The sequence below is a fragment of the Anoplopoma fimbria genome, chromosome 5 (genome assembly GCF_027596085.1).
Source record: "Anoplopoma fimbria isolate UVic2021 breed Golden Eagle Sablefish chromosome 5, Afim_UVic_2022, whole genome shotgun sequence".
Lineage (NCBI taxonomy): Eukaryota > Metazoa > Chordata > Actinopteri > Perciformes > Anoplopomatidae > Anoplopoma > Anoplopoma fimbria.
In genome coordinates, this window is record NC_072453.1 from 18,417,031 (window position 1) to 18,442,664 (window position 25,634).

Genomic DNA, 25,634 nt, shown 5'->3' on the forward strand with positions numbered 1-25,634 from the left:
AAAAACAAAAACACAGTATAGTATGTCAAAAACTAGTCATAGTATAGTATGTCCAAAATAGTCATAGTATAGTATGTGGAATAAAGTCATAGCAAAGTCGTAGTATAGTATTTCGAAAAAAGTGATAAAAGTCATAGTATATCAGAAAAAGTCATGATGTAGTATGTCAAAAAATAGTCTGAAAAAAACCACTATAGATTGCGAAAAAAGTTTTTGAAAAAAGTAATGGTATAGCATGTTTGAAAAGTCATGCTATAGTTTGATTAAAAGTCCCAAAATAATATAATGAAAAAGTAAAAAAAAAAACATAGTGTATTGTCAAGTCATGTCGTAACTATTTATAATTGGGGGAAATACACATTTCACAACAACAGTACACATAGTATGTCCCATCCATCCATCGATCCATCCATTTCCTTCCGCTTATCCGGGGCCGGGTCGCGGGGGCAGCAAGCTAAGGAGGGTCCTCCAGACGTCCTTCTCCCCAGCAACACTTTCCAGCTCCTCCTGGGGAACCCCGAGGCGTTCCCAGGCCAGACGACATATATAATCTCTCCAGCGTGTTCTGGGTCTACCCCGGGGCCTCTTACCAGTTGGACGGGCCTGGAAAACCTCTAAAGGGAGGCGTCCAGGAGGCATCCTGATCAGATGCCCGAGCCACCTCAGCTGGCCCCTTTCGACGCAAAGGAGCAGCGGCTCTACTCCGAGCTCCCTCCGGATGTCTGAGCTCCTCACCCTATCTCTAAGGCTGAGCCCAGCCACCCTACGAAGGAAGCTCATTTCGGCCGCTTGTATTCGCAATCTCATTCTTTCGGTCACTACCCAAAGCTCATGACCATAGGTGAGGGTTTAAACGTAGATGGACTGGTAAATCGAGAGCTTTGCCTTACGGCTCAGCTCTTTCTTCACCAAAACGGTCCGGTACAACGCCCGCATCACTGCTGACGCTGCACCGAACCGCCTGTCCATCTCCCGCTCCATTTTACCCTCACTCGTGAATAAGATCCCGAGATACTTGAACTCCCTTGCTTGGGGCAGTGACTCACTCCCAACCCAGAGGGTGCAATCCACCGTTTTCCGGAAGAGAACCATGGCCTCAGACTTGGAGGTACTGACTCTCATCCCGACCGCTTCACACTCGGCTGTGAACCGCCCCAGTGCGTGCTGAAGGTCACGTTCTGAAGAAGCCAACAGAACCACATCATCTGCAAAAAGCAGGGATGTGATTCTGAGGTCCCCAAACCGGAAACTCTCCTCCCCCCGGCTGCGCCTTGAAATCCTGTCCATGAAAATCACAAACAGGATTGGTGACAATGGGCAGCCCTGGCGGAGGCCAACACGCACTGGGAACAAGCTTGACTTTGTGCCGAGTATCCGGACACAGCTCTCACTTTGGTCATACAAGGACCGAATGGCTCGTAGTAACGAACCAGGTACCCCATATTCCCGCAGTACCCCCACAGGACTCCCCGAGGGACACGGTCGAAGGCCTTCTCCAAGTCCACAAAACACATGTAGACTGGATGAGCAAACTCCCATGCACCCTCCAACAGACCTGCAAGGGTAAAGAGTTGTCCGCTGTTCCACGTCCAGGACGGAATCCGCATTGCTCCTCCTGAATCTGAGGTTCGACAATCGGACGGAGCCTCCTTTCCAGCACCCTGGAGTAAACTTTCCCGGGGAGGCTGAGCAGTGTGATACCCCTATAATTGGAGCACACTCTCCGGTCCCCCTTTTGAAAATGGGAACCACCACCCCGGTCTGCCACTCCACAGGCACTGTACCCGACTTCCACGCGACAGTGAAGAGACGTGTCAACCAAGACAGCCCAACAATGTCCAGAGCCTTTAGCATCTCTGGTCGAATCTCATCCACTCCTGCCGCTTTGCCGCTGAAGAGCTTTTTAACTACCTCAACGACCTCCGCCAGGCATATGGACGAGACTTCCCCTGAGTCTTCAGACTCTGCCTCTTCCACAGAGGACGTGTTGGTTGGGTTCAGGAGTTCCTCAAAGTGTTCTTTCCACCGCTCGACAATATCCCCAGTCCGGGTCTGCAGTTCTCCCCCTGCTGAGCACAGCCTGAGAAAAGCCCTGTTTCCCCTTTCTGAGTCGTCTCACGGTTTGCCAGAACTTCCTTGAGGCCATTCGAAAGTCCTTCTCCATGGCCTCGCCAAACTCCTCCCACACCCGGGTTTTTGCCTCAGCAACCGCCGCAGCTGCAGCCCTTCTGGCCAACCGGTACCTGCCTGCTGATTCAGGAGACCCCTGGGCCAACCAAGCCCGAAAGGCCTCCTTCTTCAGCTTGACGTCCTCCTTCACCGCTGGTGTCCACCAGTGGGTTCTCGGATTGCCGCCACGACAGGCACCGATCGCCTTCCGACCACAACTCCTAGCAGCAGCTTCCACAATGGAGGATTTGAACATGGCCCACTCGGATTCCATGTCCCCAGCCTCCCCGGGATGCACGAGAAATTGTTCCGGAGGTGGGAGTTGAAGACCTTGCGGACAGGATCCTCAGCCAGACGTTCCCAGTTCACCCTCACTACACGTTTGGGTTTACCGGGTCTGTCCGGCAGCCTCCCCCGCCACCTGATCCAACTCACCACCAGGTGGTGATCAGTTGACAGCTCTGCTCCTCTCTTCACCCGAGTGTCCAAGACATACGGCCGCAGGTCTGATGACACAACTACAAAGTCGATCATAGACCTTTGGCCTAGGGTGTTCTGGTACCAAGTACACTTATGAACCTCCCTATGCTCAAACATGGTGTTTGGGACGTCCATTCCAGAACACCACCAAGGACTCCAAGAAGGCCGCACACCCCTCCAGGTTTCTCCGTCGTTACCCACGTTTGGTCTCCCAGAAGAACATAGGCACAAACACCACCCAGTCAGAGACTTTTGGTGCATAGGCACAAACTCAGAGACTTTCCCCCTGATTCCCAGTCGCAGAGAGGCGACCCTCTCGTTCTCTGGGGAGAACTCCAGAACAGCGGCGCTCAGCCGGGGGCTTGTGAGTATCCCCACACCCGCCCGGCGCCTCTCACCCTGGGCAACTCCGGAAAAGGAAAAGTCCAGCCCCTCTCCAGGAGTTTGGTTCCAGAACCGGTGCTATGCGTGGAGGTGAGCCCAACTATATCTAGCTGGTAGTGTTCCACCTCCCGCACCAGCTCCGGTTCCTTCCCCGCCAGAGAGGTGACATTCCACGTCCCTAGAGCTAGTCTGTGATGCCGGGGGTCAGCACGCCCAGGTTTCCGCCCCAGCCTGCCGCCCAGCTCACATTGCACCCGACCCCAATGCCTATCCCTGGGCCCACAGGGTGGCGGCACGATGTAGCTTTTTCGGGCTGGGCCCGGCCGGGCCCCATGTGCCAAGGCCCGGCCACCAGACGCTCGCCGGCGAGCTCCCCTACCAGGTCTGGCTCCAGGAGGGGGCCCCGGTTTCCCTATTCCGGGCGAGGTGCCACAACCTTGCATCGTCCGATTCATTGGGGTTTGGTGAATCGCTCTTAGTCTGACCCCTCCCCCGAGACCACTTTGCCTTGGGAGACCCTACCAGGAGCTATTGCCCCCGACAACACAGCTCTCAGGATCACTGGGGCACACAAACCCCTCCACCACGATAAGGTGGCGATTCATTGGAGGAGTTTATGTGAAATAAAAATAACAAAAATATTTTGTATTCAACAAGAGATGAGCAGTCTTGTAATGTAAAACAGCCAGCCAGGAAAGGAGCTTTTACCGTTACCCAACAGTGTTAATAAAAACTCTTCTTCAGTAACAACCTGAAGCTGCACTAAAAGAAGATTTAAACTTAAAGTTTTTAGCTTGTGCCTTTCAGGAAGCAGCTGCAGAGCCGGAGTATCCACCGTCCCACTGAGCATCCAGAGCATCACAACGCAAAGAAAAATACAAGGTACAACATCGCAGCAAGTCTGCGTGCTGAATGTCTGGTGACATTTATCAGTAGCATGTTCTTTTACAAAAAATAATGGTTCTTTTTCTGTCTAATATAGATGGCTGCTCGTAGATTTGAATACCCTGAAAGATGTACTAGTGATGCAAAAAAGAAAGAGTCCCGAGAAAAAACACTGCATGTCAACAAAGACACTCTCTTTTATGATGAAACGGATGAAGAGATAGAAACCAACCTGGTTTTCTACAGCACAAATGTAAGAGAATGGCTGGATGAAATGAAAGAACAGTATCCTGAACTTCAGGAAACTCAACAAGATGGTCTAATCAAACTCAAGCATTCCGAGGGAGGAACCATAAGTTTTTATTCTTCTGTAAAAGTTCTGGTACATGGCAAAACTCTAATGGAGAAGTTTAAGGGAGATTTTTCACAGATGAGAGGAAATGTCATTGAACACAACTTATCAGCAGCAACAGCAGGAATAAACATAAACGAAGCCAGAGGGCGCTCCCCAACTCAGCCCATCCCAACTGATCAGATAAAAAAAAAGGATAAAAAAAATAGTTGTATAGTATGATGAAAAAAGTCATGGTATAGTTTGTAGAAAAAAAGTAATTAAAAAGTCATAGAATAGTATTTGAAAAAAGCAAAAAAAAGTTATAGTATATAAAAAAAAAATCATAGTATATAAAAAAAAATCATAGTATATAAAAAAATAATCATACTATATTATGTCATATAGTTCGTAAGAATAGTCATAATGTAGCATATCATAAAAATGTCATAAAATACTTTTTAAACAAATTCCAGAATAAAGTTTGTCACAAAAAAGGTCAGATAAATAGTCATAAAACAGTCATAGTATTGTATGTTGATAAATGTAATTGTATAGTATGTGATAACACTATAATAAAAAGTAATTATACCTAATAATAATAACAATATAATAATAATAATAATAATAAGTCATTAGTATGTCATTCGAATGTTGTAAAGAAGTCAAACTATAGTATGCCATAAATATGTCACAAACATGTATTATAAAGATTCAAAAGTCATAGTATAGCATGTGATAAACATGTCATTAAATGGTCATAGTATGCATGTCATGACTAGGTCATAAAAAAGTCATAGTATAGTTTAATAAAAGTCATAAAAATGTTAAAAATAGTCACAGTAGACTGATAAAATGTATGTCATAGCAAATGTCATCAAAAATAAAGAGATAAAGAGAGAGTTTTTATGAACATTTTATTGGTTTCCAAAAATGAATAAAATAAAAAATAAAAAGGTAATCTCCTCGAAAATAATTTCAATGTCGAAGAACTGGACGATTAAAACTGAGGAAGGTTCTACCACGGGACGGGCGGTCACAGTGACACCTCGCAGTGACTCTTCTTGGCCAGCGGGGGAGTCGGGGGGGGAGAAGCAGCTTTTAATATACGAGTGAAAGGAAAAGCAGGTAAAGAGGGAAGAGGAGAACCTAGAATCTAAAAGAATCTTTACTCTTGGCAACTTCACTACTAACCACTGCTCCTGAAGAGTGGGACGACAAACTCAAGATTAATAAAATCACTACTCTCTTTTATTCACATGAAGATAAATCCCTTTTAATTAAAGTTAAATTTAATTGGCCTCTCCCTTTTAGAGCAGACCTTTCTTCTGAAATAAGGCATCTGTAGTGCTGTCTAACTGAAATAAACGCTGCCAACATGAACGTTTAAATGAGGGCTGTGGGAGAGACAGGATGTTACTCTCTCTCTGATATTTATCGATAGAACCTCAGGCAAAACAGGGAAACATTTAAACAGAAATGCGGATACAGTATAATCACAGGATAAATACCAGGCTAGCCAATGTTTCGCTGTGTGTGTGTGTGTGTGTGTGTGTGTGTGTGTGTGTGTGTGTGTGTGTGTGTGTGTGTGTGTGTGTGTGTGTGTGTGTGTGTGTGTGTGTGTGTGTGTAGCGGTAAACAGTGATATGTTCTGAAGGCTGTTTAGAGGGCAGAAGAGGCAGGAGAGGTTGATCAATAGCAGTGGGGGTGGGGGGTGGGGGAGAGGACTTGTGGGTCGTGATTGGCCCTCTATGTGAAGGTAAGCCCCGCCTCGTTGTAGACTTTGAAGACCTTCTCGATGGCGTTGACGTAAGCGGCCGTCCGAATGTCCAAACCCAGGTTATACTTGGTTGCCGTGCGCATGATTTGCTAGAAAGGAAAAAGAAGAAACATGTTATTTAATGTTGGCAAACAGAAACTTTTCTCTTTAGGCTCTGTGGTGTTAAGAACTGGAATCAGTTGCCTTTGCACATTTCAATGAGTAACTATAATTTAAAAAAGAGGATCAAATATTAGACTGTGGGAAACTTGAAACAGGGTTTAAAAGACCTTTTTAAATTGGATACAAATTAAGACACTACAATTACTTATTAAGTACATTCATTTTTGATATTTAAATCATTTTTTTTATCCATATCACAAATTCCTAGCAAAGTAGTTAATCATTTAACATGATCTGGACACATAAGAATCAGAAAATTGATCGATTAACCAATTAAAAATAAAAATAATTTAATTTAGTTTTTGCCACAGTTGACAGTTGCCTATCTACAGTAGCAACAGTATTTATCACAGCTCCGCTGGCAGCCTGTCTGTCATTTACAGATAAAATGTCTCCTAACAAACTGAAACAAAAACTTATAACTAATGTTACTGCCTGTAGCAGGCAAGGAACAATATATACAAACTATGTAAATTAAAATTAAGACCTAAGACCGTTTTTTTTTTTAATGGGACTGAAGTTAATGAGTGTTTTTTTGTATACATTTATTTTTACTTTGTGTGGTTTGACAGATTTTATTGATGATTTACATATTGATTAATGTATTTATTTTCTGTATGTTATATCTGCATTTTAACTTTGCACTATTTGATGGCTTTGATTCCTATTTTTACATGAGTACTTTCCTTTTTAGACATATTCAAAGGGCATTGTTTGAGAGAGTCTAGGATCATACCTGAGCCTGAGATTTCATGGCCAACAACTACCTACCTAATTGTTGTGCAGATGACAATAAAGAACCTGAAACCTGAACTACCGGGTCAGTTTGTTGGTAACGTGATGTCACTTACCCGGGCAGATCTCTCCATGGTGTAAGCCAAACCAGAGTGAACAATATCCTTCTCAGAGGCACCCTGCAAAAGAAGATTAATATTAATAATAATATACAATAATGCTCAAGATTGAGAATAACAAATATTAGCATAGTTGCATTTGTCATTGATAATTTGATGTTTTCATATTCAATTCAATTCAGTTTATTTTGTATAGCCCAGAATCACAAATTACAACTTTGAAACAAATGTAATGCTATTCAAAGTTCTTTACAGGTGATTGACAAAAAATATATATTTAAAAAATTGAGAGAAGATGAAGAGTACGTGGTTGCAGTAAGAACCAGTGCTGACCCGATAGAAGTCGAACTGCCAAAATTGTCAGTAGGAAGAATCGTGAATTAATTGATGCATGTTTGTTTGTCAGCAAATGTTACTCACAGCAACTCTGGCCTGGAAGTCAGCGGTAGGTACCACAGGTATGGGCCCACCCTGCTTGCCAAACTTCCTCTCTAAACTTTCCTGCACAGACACTAGAAGAAATAAAAGACAAGAGGGAGAAATTAAAGAGAGTTCAAAGACATATGAAGTTTCTACTTTATATAGTATTCATTTATTTGATGGGGACAAAGGATGTAAACATGTGGTAGATCGTTATCATTTACATCTGTATGCCTTAGGGAGGTAACAAAAACATTAGTGTATCCAGATACAAATACACAAGTCAAGACAAAAAACGTTGTGCCACATGAACATGTACTGTATAAGATAAGTGTTCCGGGAAAGGAACCATATTGTCTTATCCTTCTGGAAAAGTTCTGGTACATGGCGATAGTCTAATGAAGAGGTTTGAGAGAGATTTTTTTAGGGATGAGAATAAGTGTCCAAGAACGCATCTTTACAGCAAAAGAGGCAAACACAGACGAAGCCAGAGGGCCCTCCCCAACTCAGCCCATCCCAACTGATCAGATAAAAAAAAAAGGATAAAAACAAAAAAAGAAAATACAAAAAGTAAAGTAAAATCAACTACACTTTCCTCTGATCTGTTATACGTTTCTCATTTACTGTAAATCTGTACAACTTCTCTTTCTGGTGTTTATATATTGGTTTAGAATTGTGTCCCAAGAGTTAAAATGTATTGACTACGTATCTCCTGATCGTGTCTCATGACCGTAGCACACTCTAGTCTGTCTGCATGTGATGGGGTGTAGAGAGCCGTCTTGTACTCACTCAGCAGGTGGTAGTTTGAGTCTCTCTCGTATTTGAAGGTCAGTCTTCCATAGCTGACATGGTTGAGATTCTTCAGCCACTCAAAGTAAGACACGGTCACACCGCCAGCATTCAGGTACATGTCCTGCAGAACGAATCATCACAAAATCATCTGACTGTTTGATTTTCACTCCTCTGTGTGTTGAAGTATTTTGACACGATTTCTCCTGTATTGTTTGTTTTAACATTTCATTTGGGAAGAAAAATGATTTTTCTGTAAAATTAAAAAGACACTGTAAAATAAAATGCTTTTCTGAAAACGTGTAAAAATCAAGCAAAAGATCAGTATAAGTGTAATACATAATCAGCCAATCAAATCTGTTGCTTTCACAATAAATGCTTTATGATCGTTGACATAAATCTTGCTCGCTGTTTTCTAAGTTTCTTGTTTGGGTTTTGCCTACATGACTTTCATATAATATTTACAAAGCGCATATAACGTTTTGCTGTAACATTAAATATTTATGACCAAATAAGTAACAAGTTAGAAGTGGATCTGCTCCACATGGAATCGTTTGATGATATTAGATTGACAGTACTGGAAACAAAAGGAAACAGCTCCACAAACTGTGATCAGACTTTGATTTCAAATGATGCAAAATCCCAGTTTGTGCTCAGAAGCATGTGACATCACATATCTGCTGACTTCAAACCAGCGAGACGAAAAGAGACAAAAAGAGACATGAGAAATCTTTCATGGGAAATAACCGACACTTTAGCAAGAAATGTGAATGTTCATGTAGGAACCCATCACTCAGAATTTGATTTGAGTCTAAATTGAATTTTGTCGAATGAAACCTCTGGTTCGTTTTGACATTTCATAAACCTTTTATTCACCTGAATAGAGCTGAAGGAAACATGAGTAAAAAAAAGAGTTTCCAGAGTTGTAGTTTGCATTTCTGTGTGTGCGTGCGTGCGTGCGTGCGTGCGTGCGTGCGTGCGTGCGTGCGTCGTTCGTGCTCACAGGAATAACCATGACGTTGTTCTCCAGGAAGATCTTGTCAGCGTCTGGAGTGGTGGGTCCATTGGCACCTTCAGCAATGATCTGAAAGAGACAAAAAACAAGCATGCACACAGTTCACATGACTGCACAGAAGATGTAACTCATGTGGAATAAACTAACACCTTGAAGCACGGCACCTCGGATTAATCAAAGTGAGGGTTTACCTTGGCCTTGATCCTGGGGGCGTTGACACGTGTGAGCTGCTTTTCTCCGGCAGCAGGGATCAGGATGTGGCAGTCAGCTTCCAGAATGCTCCCTTCGTAGGGTTTGGCTCCTGGGAAGCCCACAATGGTGCCGTGTTGCTACAGAAAGGGCAGAAACACATACATTTAATACAAAAAAAATGAATCTTTCACCGGGAATAATTCTGATTCCCAACAGCAGAAAAGTCATCTGACAGTGATCTTAAGTCCGAATGAATCAGTAAGATAAAAAAGAACAGAAACCAGAGGAGGGTAACAGAGAAGATAATAGATAGGATTAAAGAAAGAGACATGAATGTGCTGGTACCAGTTTGTAGTCCTCCAGCTGTTTGGGGTCGATGCCCTCGGCGTTGTAGATGGCTCCATCAATCTCACCGATGCCCACACACTTTGCCCCAAACCTGTGCAGGTACCTCATGGAGTGGAGACCCACATTACCAAAGCCCTGTGAAAAGTTACAGCAAGTAAGTAAACGTCTTTCAAACTATGATCCCGCTCCATGCTGCTGCATGCTCTGGTGCCACCATGTGGCCAGTTTAAGTTATAACATCATCGTCATCATGCATGCCCCGAAATGAGACCTCTGACAGGTGCAATAAGCTTGATTAAAATATTTTGAGTAAACGTGGGTGAGAAATGGAATGATAAATAAAAAATAGACAGAAGGGAAGCTGTCTGGGATTAGTTATTCTGTTGCCTAGTTACAATCCATAATGTATACATGGAAAAATGAAGATTAATTAACTACCGATGCCAATCTCCTGTAAACACAATATTGCCATGAAGCAGCCAAATCACTGATTTACAACCTCAGCACAATGACGTAAAAAGGTCTACTAACATACTACATACTACACACTCCATCAGTATGTCATGCATACTGCCTGCAGATTGTTCACACTGAAGTATACTCAAGCTATTCATCGTCTCAGCATCACACGACTGTATCAATCAAGAAATTAGCGGTCCGAGGTGAATGAAAATTGCCACTAAATGCCATATTTACCAGTTTAAGGCAAATTAATATTGTTGAAAATGTCAGTGTTAAATGTTTTTCTACAGTTAATAGTTTCTGTGAGCTCCCACGCGTTTCCTCCTAACTGTACCTCAACACACCTCGCCATCATTTGTAATTATTTTGTCCAATGGTTGATCATTTCGACCGTCTGCCTCGCAGTCTGCCATTTGATAGTCTGAAGAGACGCAATGCATTGTGGGTAGTTGAGTATTTCCAGTGAGCTCAAGTCTAATAGTCATCACGTTCTTGCTAATTTAGTATATAAATCATGTCATTTCCAGTGCAGTAGGAACGCACAACAAACTCATTTGTTTCAGTGTTGTTTTTACTTTTCAATAGTATGTTAGCATGTGTTATAAATACCAGGGATTAAAGGATAGCAACCTATATATAAATGAAATAATGCTAAACCTATAACGGGTAATGCATTTCTACAGCGCGGCCGAGTCTAAAGCATCTGGGCTCATCTCATGGTAACTACAGTATGGTCATATAACACAGATGTTACAGATGTTACAAAGCTGCAGGACAACAGATATACGGAGAGCCTCCACAGCTGATTGTTTGTTTCATTAAGTGTAATGGAGTAAAAACATGACCCTGTCTTGATCCTGATACCACACTAGAGATCTGTCTCTCCTCCCTCACTAATAAATCTCTAAGAAAATCTAATCTCAGCACAACATAATCCACACACACACACACACACACACACACACACACACACACACAAACATCCTCTTTGCGAATACAAAGCAAGGAAAGGATAATTAAATGTGTGATTTGAATCCTACAAGTTAACAAGTAAGAGCAGATCCTCTGTTATGTGTGTACATAAAGGTTACACGTGCAGGGTTGTTCACAGGGCAACACGATTTATCAAAATGTAATCTAGATCGTATTTAGGCCATCAGTGCAAATCACAGGAGTTGGCCTGGCCTACATATCATATTCTATAGACTTGGGATTCTTTTTTTCATACAGCTACAACAAAAATCACACCATAATCAATGTAATATGTTTTTCATTGAAAATTATTTATAGATTATTATTCATTCTAATTTCGCAAACCATATTGCAAAAAAAATAAATTGCAATTACATATATATATATATCTTTTTTAAACGAGAATACCAGATCACACTGTCGTCATGAAAGGAAAAGTAATTATAGAAATGTCTTTGGAAAGCGGAGACCAGGGCCGGGGGGGTTCACCACCCATGTGTCAGTGTTGGCATGTCGGTGTGCGTCCATGACACGTGAGGAACTGCCATGTGACAAATGGAAGTGAAACTACAGACGTACTTATGTTCTTACAGATTTAAAGTTGTAATCAAAGGTTCCCCACCACTCCTCCCTTTTTAAAAACTACAACTTTATTCAGAAACTGATATCTGATTTCTGTGATAGTATTATGTTCACATAATCATCTGCCAAGGTAACATATAATGTCTTCCGAGGGGTATGCAAGTTGCATGGATTTGACATTTCAATTCATTACTTATGCTTTGAGTCTAGTTTGAGACTTATGTGAGGCTACTTTTCATCATCTTTCCCAATAAGATATACCATTGATTACATTTAATCCTTGACGCTAAAACAAAAAGCTCAATAACCATAACATAACTGACTCAGAAACCTTAACAAGCAGAAATAAGAGCAGTTGAGGGGTTTCTACCAAAAGACTATTAATTGGTCCCACTCTCTCATTTCTCATGAACAAAGAAACAAACCTCCTTGGGTTCACTGCTGTCTGCTCAATATGAGGAGATCAGGGCCGGGCTGAAACAGATGGCTCGACTCTGATTGAAGCTCTAAAACCCTTCATCATGATTTCAAATGAAAACTTAAATCCTTTGGAGTGTCTGTGTGCAAATATCTACAGCACATCTCTCCTGTTTCCATCTGAAGTGTATGTTCTTTGATCAAACCTGTGTGTGTGTGTGTGTGTGTGTGTGTGTGTGTGTGTGTGTGTGTGTGTGTGTGTGTGTGTGTGTGTGTGTGTGTGTGTGTGTGTGTGTGTGTGTGTGGATGACGAAGGTCTTGTCCTGGAAGCCGGGTGTCAGGCCCAGCATGCTCATGTAGGAAGCCTCGTTGATGAAGTTCTCGATGCCGTGGAAAACTCCACGACCGGTGGCTGAGATGCGTCCGTGGATTCCTCCCTGGCTGATGGGCTTTCCCGTCACACACGCGTGGGCGTTGATGTCCTGCAAACACACACAGAGAAGGTCAGACCGCGTTCAGTAGCTCGTACACTGAGGTCGGTTACGTACACAGCTTTGTGGAAGAAGCTCACAGGAGATTTTTGTGTGGTTGTCTAAGACACAAACACAGCCCAAAACATACTATTCTTCTTAATCGTGTCTCCAATGACCCTCAAAATGGCAAAGTCAGCACTGAGACCAAAACTTACTTAAAATGTAATATGTCGATGGAAAATATGTTTCTTTTTTAGTTATTAGTTTGTAGTAGAAAACTTAAAAGTGTTAATCACCAGAATGGATTACAATTCAAGTCATTAACATTTAAATGATGCACGTATATAGAGGACTTGGTGTGTTGATTAACAGAACATTGATCACAGTCTCCTCTTTGTGACTGTGATCCATAGAAGTTGCAGCAAAACACTCCATTCAGGAACAAAACACAAGACATTTGAAGATGTCAAAAAAAACCATGATTGATTCATCTATTGATACATTTTTACAATTAATTGTTTAGTCTTAAGGTGCTTGGCTTGTTTTTGAGATTTTCAGTTTATGAAGAGTAGCTGATCCTAAGAATGGAGGAGCTGGAAGCTGGATGACCGATTTTATCAATTGCGAAAAAAAAAAGAATTGCCAAATAACTTTGTATCAATCGACTAATCCTTTGATCTCTAATAATCACTCAGCTCTTTTCTGAACTCTGTAGCTGGCTTTTCACAACTCCTTCTTAAATCACAGTTACACTTTTTCTTGACTTCAAGATGGTTAAAAATCAAGATTTAGTAAAAGTATCTGACAATAATCATTTTTGATTGTTTAGATCAAAGATTTAAAACAGCTGTGATATACATATCAACACAAGTGGGTAAATATTTTCCATCTTTAGTCAAATAATTCCTGTTTGACAGGTTTCGATAGGAGAACTATTAACTGATAACACAAACACACAGGCCTCAGTTTGTAAAGCTGCTTTTCAAAAGAGGAGGAATGCCTCAGTGGTCGGCTGAGAAGGGAGAGGCAGGAAACCACTGCTCATGCTTTACATGTGACTCACTCCCTGTTTTCAATTTGGCCTATTTTAGTCATTTTAGAACTCACAGTGTGTGCAATGGTGTTGGCGTATGTGTCGGCAATCCAGGACATCTCCCTCTCTCCTGTGCTCATGTCTGGGGCCGGGACGTCGATGCCGGGTCCTGATGACGGCAGACGGGTAGGAAAGGGAACGTTAACCAAGCAATGCAGTCACAGTGCAGAAACATGAACACAAAAATTTTCATAAAATCAAGTTTCCAGTCTTGATAACTAGGTACCTTGACCGATCCTAATGACGTTATGTCACTGGCAAAAAGAATTTGGAGAACAGAATGCATCTATATATATATACCACCTTAATATATGTATTCAAAACAAGCAGCATGCATGCAGAGAGTCGGGGGATGGGAATACTGAGAGAGAAAGATGGAGGACTTTCTCAACAGCGCAGTTTGAACATGTTACCCTCGTGCTGACACAACAGGGCAGTGATGTGTGCAAAGGCTGCTGCTCTGCCTCCAGGGTGTATAGAAACTCCATGGTGAAGGCGCTTGTATCAAACCTCAATAAATGACCCAACTATTGCAGTCTACAAGAAATATCCGACAGTGTATCTGTGTTTGCTGTGTGTTTGAAGTGAACACATAAGCGTTGCATCCATGCATCCATGTCGGGGCCGTTAACCTGCATAACCGGTGTTTATGTTTATGTGTGGCCTTGCTAAACAGGTAAAAACTACAACTTTATTCAGAAACTGATATCTGATTTCTGTGATAGTATTATGTTCACATAATCATCTGCCAAGGTAACATATAAATGTCTTCCGAGGGGTATGCAAGTTGCATGGATTTGACATTTCAATTCATTACTTATGGCTGAACGATGTATGACCCACACACTATACCATATATACAATATATACATTAAGAGATTGGTTATTATTTATGTTTTCACCACCTGAAAAATATCAGGTTCAAGCTGAACTTTTAATTCAATCCTGTGCTTCTTTTTTTTTTTTTACCATTATTAATTGTCTCCTGTTCCAGTTTACACAGGCACACCCTGAGCTACCCCAACCTGAATAAACAGCGCTAGATGACAGGAAGTGTTTACTTCTCTGGGTGGAAACATTCTCCTCTCACCACCACAGCCGATTCCAACAGAGGAACAATGAGTACTCACAGTACTACTAATAGTTAACAGTTATACATTTTAACAATAAGAACTCACCAATAAAACCCTTCTTGGCCAGCTCAATAGTGAATCTCCTGGTAATCTTCTCCAGCTCATTATCCTGCAGACAGACACAGTGTAGAGTTTAGGAAAAAAGATGTTGGTTACAGTTGAGACATGAAGGGAAGGAAGGAAGGAAAAGTCAATGCATTCCTAACAGCAATCCAAATAGGGCCTCGTCCGTATAAACCAGTAGTTTCCATTTGATATAAAGAAACATGTTTCAGGCATTTTGAGGGGGGGGACGACATTAGAAGGCTTACAGAGTAATTCTTGGGGTTGATCTTGACTCCAGCTTTGGCTCCCCCAAATGGCACATCTGGAAGATAACAATGAGAGCGTTAAAGAGAGAACATTCAGATGCATCTGCCGAACCTGACAGGAGCGTTCTATACGCGCCGGTTTGATTCTAATACAATAGTTTGGAAAAGTCCACTGAAAGCGCTGCATTCTCCATATTTACCACCATACTAATTACCATTACTACCATAATAATCCATGTTCACAATCGGGCAGGCAAAATTATTACCTAAGATCAGTGTATTTGATGAAATGCTGCCATAGGATTGTGCAAGTTTGTGCTTTTAATATATTTTAAACATCAAATATGAAAGGTGGTTAAATTACAAGAACTTGGTAAGACAAAAAGTATTAATATGTATATGGATGTCAGGGGATAACCAGCAGGAATACTTACCGACAACAGCACACTTGTAGGTCATCAGAGAGGCCAGGGCTTTGACCTCATCCACAGACACCTCTGTGCTGTAACGGATACCTAAAGGAATCACACACACACACACACACACACACAGGGAAGTTTACAAAACTGAAACTACACACAAAAAAATGTTTGAAAGTGGTTTTTTTCTGTGTGTGATAAAATGCTTTTGTGACAAAATGAATGTAGAATGTATTTTAAAGTGTTTTTCTGCAACATGCAGACATCATTAGCCTTCACTGACACGGTCTCCACCACATGTGCAGCTCAACAACATAGAGGGGGAATGAATAGCACAGATGGAGCACGTTCAAAGACCGGACTGGACCAGTAATCATAGTATGTTTTCCACCACCACATAAGAGCACATGAACAGGTCAGAGATCACGGATTGTGCCCGGCAGTCACGGAAGCAGCGTTGGGCGGGTGGAGACCTCAACAACCAATCACAGCTTCCCATTGCGACTCCCGCCCCCGTGAGGTACAGTCATTCCCTCCTGTTGTCCGGGGTTTACAACCGTCGTCATGGCGTTACATGAGACCATACACCCAAGTATCACTACTTCGTCTTACTGGTATAGTGTGTGTGTGTGTGTGTGTGTGTGTGTGTGTGTGTGTGTGTGTGTGTGTGTGAGCTTGTCTGGCATAACCAAATATAGCTCATCCAGAGTTAGCTTCCACAGAGAAAGCCAAGGGCAAACAGCAGAAAGCACAGACGAAAGATTGCTTTGAAGGGGAGAAAAAGGCCGTGTGTGTCCTTTGTAACAAAGGAAGCACCAGTAAAAGCCCAACCACCATGAGTCATCTTCAAGTGCCACTGTTGTGCCCACCTACTTCCTTTCGTGTTACTGCAGTCAGAGGAAAAGACCAAACCGCCCAAAACAAAGCTCTATCTATGTTAAGAGTTCTGCTGTGGTTCTCCCCTTCTATCTTTATTCCAATGCATCCAAAGATCAGCTGAGCTACCTCGGGTCGAACACAAGACAATCTGGAGCTCGCTGACTAAATTAAAAGAAAGGAAAAACCCTGGCTGCCTATACACCCATCCCCCATCCAACCATCCATTTTTTCCACCCAGCCACAGCTCACCACAGCAACCAGACCCAAACATATCAGTAAACACATTCCTCTGAAATGGAGGACAGATTTTTTGGAAATAAACAGAGCCTGCACTGAAACAGAGTTTGCTGCTGTAGTCTGGGCCTTCCAGAGACAGGACGGAGCTCACTGCTTCAGAGCCTCCCACATATCTACACTCCTGTAAAAACACATGTTTGGGCGTTTGGTTTAAATCACTAGTTCAATTCTTCTGTGCTTTTTCCTTATTGTGATATCTTTCCTTGCATTAGTTAATCTTTTCTTCCTATAAATTATTTGATATCGATGTTGTTCTTCAATGCACTGGTAATAGTTTGTGGGATAACTCTTTTTAGAATGTGGTATTTTAATCAGGCAAAAAGTATTCATGCGATTAGAAGCTGCACTAATGGTAGTGGCATTTAAGTGTACACTGAACAGAGCATTAAAACTGAGTATATTGTCTAATAAAGCTGATGTATATAAAGTTATAAGGAACATATTGTTGCCTTTATCTTTCAGACAGGCATGCAACTTTGACATACTGCTGCACTTATGGTTTCTATGTGACAACAGGCACATGAACTTCTGCACAGAAAGGAGAATGATGTTGACAATTTAGCGGAATAAACAAAACTAGATGAAATATGACAACGTTCCACAAACTATCTTCCAGGGTTGTTCGAATAACCTTGCACACACACACACACACACACCCCACGATATCCCTCATTCAGGACACGGCAGTGCGGGTCAAACACCAGCAGCTGTCACTCTGAATAGGGGTGTACGAGCAACACATGCACACACACACGACCAGCCTTTGCACTTTGCAGTTTGATCTGAACACAGACAAGGGTCTATGCACTACAACAATGATTAAACCCACTGCAAAAAAGTCAAGTTAGCATTGCTGTGATTTGTGACCAGGGGTTCTTTGTACCTTGGATCTGGATTAGGAAAGGAGACATAGGAGAGAGGAAGATATTTAGTACTAATGCCACTGTAGACGGCCTGTTAATGCCAAGCTGGGTTCGGATTTCGCTTTGAATCGAGGACACGCTCTGCTCTCCTCAAAGCTTTTATGAGCTGAAGAGAAGCGATGACGCTCTTTTGATGTTATTGATTTTAAATAAATGCCTTCGCTGAGAGATTTCTCTCTGTGCAGACTGGAGATTCTTTAAAAAAAACACACATTACTGTTAAGTGGTTTGATGTTGTATCTTGGTACCTTAAAGGAGTCACTCTCACAGTGCTCATTCTAATGTGCAGATCTTAAGAAGAAATATGCCTCAAATGTGTCTGCATTTACCAAGTCAAGCAGGTACAATGGGAGGCAGTTCTGCTGTTAATACCCTGCAGATATCTGCCCCCCGCTCAAACAGGCCCATTGAGTAAACGGCACAGCCCCTCCCCCACCTGTCACACTGCTGACAAATAGCAGAGCCTGGAAACACAACCACCCCCTCACATCAGAGCCCCCTACTCACAATTTACCCACAGTGCACTGCAGCAGAGGCCCATGATGCCTCTGACTTGAACCTTGAACCTTGACCCAAAGTTACTACTACGCACACCATCCTCTGCCCAAGGTTGTCACCCTGCACAGCGTGTTTAAACACTGAACTGTGGGCCTTTCACATGCGCCTGACTGTATCAATCACCTGACAGAAAGGTGCATAAGCAGGAGGGATTCAGTTCAGCTGTGTGTGTGGCGGCCTGGCCTGCTGCCAGACAGAACACATGGTCGCTCTCACAGAGGTTTCTTCCTTTTTTCTCCCTGTTAAAGGGGTTTTTTTAGGGGAGTTTTTCCTGTGAATGTGAGGGTGTAAGGACAGAGGAGGTGAGGGTCAGAGGATAAGGACAGAGGATGTGAGGGTCTAAGGACAGAGGATGTCACATGTGCACAGATTGTAAAGCCCTCTGAGGCACATTTGTAATTCTGATCTAAACAAAATAAACTGAATGGAATGGTGCCTTCAGGGCTGCTCACACATCTGACGCATAATAAGACAAAGGTCAACAAAGGTCAGGGATGACAAGCAGCACACTCCCTCCACATCAAACAACAGGACTGCAACAAACACATGTTGTCGTGCAAGAACAACCAGTTCTGGCCTCAGGTGAGCAGGAAGGAGCACACAGGAGGAGGAGGAACGCTACAGAACCAGGATGTGGGCCGTGCGTAATGGTGCCATGCGTCCACACCTGTGCGTCCACACCTGTGCGTCCATGCTACCTGAGGACCAGGAGGGCCAGGAGGGCCAGGAGGGCTCATGTCTTACCCCCCTTGCAGGGTGTCCTGTGCTGGCTGTGCTGGGCCCGGTACCCCTCGATCACCTCCCACTCCCCGTTGTCCCTCTTGATGGGGAAGCAGACGCTCAGGACGTGGTTGCACGGCTTGATGATCCTCAGGATGCCACGCACACGGCTCCTCTTCTGCTCGGGGGTCTCCTTGGTCCTCAGGTCCTCGATCAGCTTGTCCTCCACGATGCTGGCCCCTCGGTCGAAGAAGCCCTCCACCATGCGGAAGAAGTTGGGGTCGTCGGGTTTGTCGGCCGCGTCTGCGTAATGGCGCAGCCGCATCAGGGACGAGGACGCCGGGAGAGAGGAGTCCACGCAGGCCAGAGCACCGCCGGCAGACCGGCTCAGCAGCTCCCCGAAGTACCGGTACATGGCTGGACCGGGTGGAGCAGAGAGAGAGGTGGAGGTGGAGGAGGAGGAGGTGGAGGTGTCCAGAGAGTCGCAGCAGCAGCTCCTCAGTGGGTCGCGTCCTCTGGTTGAGTGAGGAATGACATCCTGCAGGTTTACTTTAAGAGGAGGAGGAACAGGGAGGATGGGTGGAGGAGGAGCTCCAGAGTCTGCACCAGTGAGAGACAGGCTGACATTGATTGAAATTCAATTAAAAGACAATAGAAGTCCAGTTATATTTATTACTTTGTTTGCATGCAGGCTGCAATCTAAGGCTTGTTATAGGGATAGTGATGTAATGGTAGAAACTGGTAAGTATTATGTTACATTACATTACATTATTATATTACATTATTATATTACATTACAGTACATTATTATATTACATTATATTATATTACATTATTATATTATATTATATTATTTATATTATATTATATTACATTATTATATTATATTATTATTATATTATATTACATTATTATTATATTATATTATATTATTTATATTATATTACATTACATTATTATTTACATTACATTATTATATTATATTATATTACATTATTATTATATTACATTATTATTATATTATATTATATTATATTACATTACATTACATTATATTACATTACATTATTATATTACATTATTATATTACATTATTATTATTATATTACATTACATTATTATTATATTATATTACATTATATTATATTATATTACATTATTATATTACATTATTATATTATTATTATATTATATTATTATTATATTATATTATATTACATTACATTATTATATTACATTATTATTACATTACATTACATTACATTACATATTATATTATATTATATTACATTATATTATTATATTACATTACATTACATTATTATTTATATTATATTATATTACATTACATTATTATTATATTATTATTACATTATTATTATATTACATTATATTACATTATTTACATTATTATATTATATTACATTACATTATTATATTACATTACATTATTATATTACATTACATTACATACATTACATTATATTATATTACATTATATTACATTATATTACATTATTATATTACATTACATTATTATATTACATTACATTACAGTACATTACAGTACATTATATTACATTACATTATAGTACATTACATTACATTACATTATATTACATTACATTATTATATTACATTACATTACATTACATTATAGTACATTACATTACATTATTATATTATATTACATTACATTACATTACATTACATTATTATATTACATTACATTACAGTACATTACATTACAGTACATTATATTACATTACATTATAGTACATTACATTACATTACATTATTACATTACATTATATTACATTACATTACATTATTATATTACATTACATTACATTACATTACATTACATTACATTATAGTACATTACATTACATTTACATTACAGTCATGTAGCAGACGCTTTTATCCAAAGCGACTTACAGGAAGTGTATTCAACATAGGTATTCAAGAGAACTACTAGTCACCAGAAGTCATCAGTGCATCTCCTTTCTTAAACAAGCATCTAAGAGCATAAAACAGAGCTAAAGTACAGAAACAAACTAATATGAATACAATAAGTGCAACAAACTAATACCAGTACAATAAGTGCAACAAACTAATACCAGTACAATAAGTGCTAAGTGGAAGGCTCAGGGTAGTACTTCCTGATAATTGAGAATGTTCAAAACATAAATGGCAATCTGCGTTGTAAAGAAAACATCAATACTTGGCTATAACATCATAAAACTCAACGCAAAAAAAATGCATTTGTTGTAATGAAAGATGTTACATTTATGGTGCAATTGAAAGCCACATAAATATCCCCATTCATAGATAATAAAATAGATTTCGAAGGAAAGAAAATGGAAAACACGCATGGCTATGTATACAGATACATGCAATGTAAGCAAGTATCGTAGAACTAATCAGACAGATTCCCTCAATTCATTTTAGACATCTGATTTTCAAGACAAGCCCACTGAAATTAATTAACATTTTGTAAAAAAAAAAAGAAAAATGTACTCTCTTTTTATGTGTGGATGTAAAACGTGGTAATGAGTGAATTTACCATACAGACATAGAGGTGGTATCTATCACCTACAAGCAAAAATGTCAAACTATTCCTAAAATACAACCATGGCAGACATACTGATTTTAGGTAAAACAGTAAAACAAAAATTAAAAAGAGAATCGTTATTTCCCAACAGCATTCCATTTCTTTCAGACCAGTGCCCTTTGAATAAAAAATACATTTCAGTTATAACTAGTAATTTAAAACAAAACAATAATCTGAAGGCCACATGATAATGCTAATGTTTTAACTGACTATTTTAGATGAATCACTTAAAAAGGTAAGTAAAATGAATGTAAATACGTTAATACTGCATTAAGTGTGTAGGATGAGCGATATGAAGTGCATCAGCTTGGTCATTCATTAGCTTTGGCACAGCGACTACAGCGTTACGGTTCTGTACTTTGTGGTTCAAAGGATCTCTGCGAGGCCTGCTGTCATCAGCAGTTCACTGATCTGTGGAGTGAGAGAGAGAGGCCCGTTGTGTCTGCATCAGTCATTAACCAGCCTCATGGGCAGCAACAATTAATGACGGCTTGATCTGCTGATGTGCAGTTTGTCACTATCAGCACAAATAATTGAATGTTGCCAGAAAAATATTCATATTGGTTGGTTTAAAAAAAAATAATACATGTAGAGCCAATCAGGCGGCTCTGTGAAGCTGCACAAGCAGAATGATAATATCAACATGCTAACATACTGATGTATTCACCATGGCTAGCATGCTAATTTACTGATAATGACTAAACACAAAGTACAGCTGAGGTTGATGGGATTAGTTAAGCAAAGTATTGGACCAACTGAAACTTTGACTTGATGAAAAGGGCTCATCAAAGTTATAACAATTCATCCTGAGGGGATATAAATGTTTTAAGTTTCATAGCAATCCATCCAATAGCTGTTGAGACATTTCACTTAAAATCACAAAAAGGAAAAGTGAGGGGATCATCAAAGACAGCATGATTTATCCTCTGAGAACCACAAAGGTCAACAAAATGTGTCAATCCATCTACTAGATGTTGAGATATCTTACTGGATAAGTGAAAAATCAGTAAGTAGCTGTTTGTCTTCTTGTTCAGCTTAATAAACCCTCACAAAGGCCTTGTAATGTATGTCAGATTTTTCTTGAAACAGTATTTATCACAACATTTAACAAATATTAATGTATGCATATTCTGTATAGACGTGTGTGCGTGCTATGGCGTATTAATATACACATATAAAAACATTTTATGTCCAAGTGAGGAGGTGTGAATCAGAGCAGCAGGTCACTCATGATGTCTGCCGGTCTACCAATTGACACCGAAATACCTCAACTACAACTGGATTGAAATTTATGGTCCCCAGAGGAAGTACCATAATATTTTTCCCATTAACCTCAGCTGTACTTTGTGGCTAATTAGCAAATGTTGACCCTCGTACACTCTGACTTAAGATTGTGAACATTGTAGAGATGATACCTGCTGCACATCAGCACTGTTGCTGTTAGCATATTGTGTCTTAGCTTAGCTTAGTTCAGCCTCATTGAGTCGCTGCATTGATACTAGGATCTGTAAATACCTGCTGTAATTATCTGCCACTCTATCAGCACCTGGCAGTGCATTGTGGGAATAATGATTTTTAGTTGATTCATTCCTCTCAAAGGGCCTTTTCACGTGAGTCACATGGGAGATTAGAGTGAGCTCCTCCTCTGAAATGAAAGCTCGTACTAGTCCAACATTAAAGCACCTCTTCCACCTCTTCCACCTCTTATCTCTGCCCTCTTGTGCCTCAGACTCGGTCATACCGGAGTAATCAGGTTTCTGAAACAACATGCAGGGACACAAGTTCCATCAATAACCCCCAAGGTCACCTTGAAAACCGGCGTGGTTTCAACCTGTAACTCTTTAGCCTGAACAACACTCATGAAACTGTGACCATCGATGTGCTTGTATGCTTAAACATCTGCTCCCATTGTCTGGGAACAGATAAGATAGCGTGGATCTTATAGAACTTATAGAACTTAATGGTCCCATTATTTTCACAAAGAGAGAGACTCTTATTGCTGAGCTCATCTGAATGAGGCCCTGACCTGGAAGCACACCTGTGGACTCTGCACAGAAGATTAGATTAGATTATGCCCACAGGCGCACATGCAATATGCCTAAACACTAGTACAAACACATGATTACACAACATGAAAAGCAAATGTAATTATTACTCAATTGGGTGTCTTTTTACACATATGTTAATTCTGTTAATACACAGATGTGGTGCAGTCAGGCTGTAAGTCTAAATGTTCTGGACAGTAACATCACTCGGATGTCAGCTGGACAAAGCAATCAATATTAATCATGTTGTCTATTGCAACTGGCACAGAGTCAAGGCAAGGTATCGTTATTACTAATGCAATAATGATAGTGCTTATCTCCTCATTGTTCTTTCCGTGCACTGGAGAGACATGTAGCATTATTGTGTCTAACTGTTGATATCCTGAAATAAAAACTGCAAACTAAACCGTCAAACACAAACAGAGAAGGTATATACTATCTGGATATTCATACGCCTGTACGTTCATTTGCAACAAAAATCCTGTATGAGGTTGTTGAACTGAAGCAAACGTACAGATGTGATCCAGTTGAAGAACTTTGAACTCTGTACCAAAGGACCACTCTATCTATGGAAGCATTTCTTTATCTAGATATACCCTCATATCTTACACGGTTGAACAATCACCAATAAATTACATTTGATCATCAAAGAAAGTGATTGATGCCTTTGTTTAAAAGTACACAATCACTCTCCTTCATCACCCTCCAAGTATTTCCCTGCTTGTGTGCCTCCTGTGTGTCTCTAATAATATCATTTGCCCTATCACAGCCTTTATGTAGTCTCCTCCCTGCACTGACACTGATTTATCACGTTGTGTTTCAAAGGGTGAGCACCGTCGTGTCATTGGCTGACAGCCTGACAACACCCACCCAACCATAGGGGTGTGACTGGGGGAGGAGTGGAGGGTAAGAGGAGAGCTAATGGGGGTTAAACAAGGGCCTTTTCACTTGGCTCACATGGGAGTTTAGAGGAACAAGGCCGGACTTCCTATCAGTGTTTTGTCTCTGAGTGAGCTCCTTAGAAATGTCAGCTCATACTAGTATGATATTTAACCCTCACACCACCTCCTGTCCCTGCACGCTTGTGCCTCAGACTCAGTCTTACTGGAGTCATCAGGCTTCTAAAACAACATGCAAGGACACAAATTCAATCAACAACCGCCATGGTCACCTTGAAAACCGACATGGCAACAACCAAGCAGAACATATCCCAGTTCAGCAAACTAATCCAACATGTTGAAAAATATTTCCTACAGAGAGAAGTTAATGAAGAAACACTTTGAACACAGAGGAGGAAAAGAAAGTTGTTTTCTTTTCTTTCAGTTACTTTTAAAGGCTCAAAATATGGTGTAACTTCATGAATGAATATTTAGATGTTTGCATGGTTGGATTAAAGGATTATTGATAACGAGAGGCAGAGCAGGGACCATTAAGGACGGACTGTTTCTGATGTAAATGATCAGCAGAGACTGAGGATCAAAGAGTTATTCAAGGACAAAGAATACAAACTTAATGAACAAATAATCTTTTGTGCATTAAGACGGATATTCTGTATGATTAATATCATCTTTATCATTAAATACTATACACATCGAGGATTGCAAATATTATTTTCCAAACTGAATCATCATAAAAAATTCCTATTTCAAACAGCTGGTGGAAAATTGTTTCTATCTTGCAAAGGTTTCATTTCAGCTTCTTTGGTTTGAAGTTCCTGATTCTATTTCAAATAACGATTTAATTTATTTGTTTTTTTATGTAAGTACATGCATTTTGTCAGTGCATATGTATATCAATTTCACTTACCTTTATTTACATATTCACATGAAATTTGGGTGATTACATTTTTTCGGAAAGAGTAGCTGTTGACACCTAATGGGTCATAATATAATAATAATAATAAAAAAAAAATAAAAAAAGAATTAAA

At 40.6% G+C, this 25,634-nt stretch overlaps 1 protein-coding gene and 1 long non-coding RNA gene across 3 annotated transcripts; one reads left to right on the forward strand and one right to left on the reverse strand.

Moving 5' to 3' along the window:
* Window positions 1-3,767: 3,767 nt before the first annotated feature.
* Window positions 3,768-5,931, forward strand: LOC129090963 (uncharacterized). Of its 2 annotated transcripts, none has more exons than XR_008531213.1 (3): window positions 3,768-3,915; window positions 4,016-5,829; window positions 5,882-5,931. It is a non-coding gene; the product is annotated as an uncharacterized LOC129090963 (long non-coding RNA). The 2 variants fall into 2 exon arrangements; XR_008531212.1 differs by having other exon boundaries at window positions 4,016-5,835; window positions 5,882-5,925.
* glud1b (glutamate dehydrogenase 1b) lies at window positions 5,150-19,571 on the reverse strand. Its single transcript, XM_054598354.1, has 13 exons — window positions 19,073-19,571; window positions 15,687-15,767; window positions 15,253-15,308; window positions 14,987-15,050; window positions 13,823-13,917; window positions 12,546-12,724; window positions 9,807-9,945; window positions 9,461-9,598; window positions 9,258-9,338; window positions 8,255-8,378; window positions 7,466-7,557; window positions 7,043-7,105; window positions 5,150-6,118 (listed from the first exon to the last, which is right to left on the reverse strand). Exons 1-13 carry the CDS (start codon window positions 19,461-19,463, stop codon window positions 5,999-6,001), a joined length of 1,623 nt encoding a protein of 540 aa, XP_054454329.1. The 5' UTR covers window positions 19,464-19,571; the 3' UTR covers window positions 5,150-5,998.
* Window positions 19,572-25,634: the final 6,063 nt, after the last annotated feature.

Bases quoted from the DNA above. Each gene is read 5' to 3' on its own strand.
- glud1b (XM_054598354.1), bottom strand. From the start codon at position 19,463: ATGTACCGGTACTTCGGGGAGCTGCTGAGCCGGTCTGCCGGCGGTGCT. The intron at 13,918-14,986 runs GTGAGTTCTTAT...TGCCGTCATCAG, and splicing joins GGCCAAGAAGGGTTTTATTG to GACCCGGCATCGACGTCCCG. The intron at 12,725-13,822 runs GTGAGTTCTAAA...GTGTGTTTGCAG, and splicing joins CCAACACCATTGCACACACT to GACATCAACGCCCACGCGTG.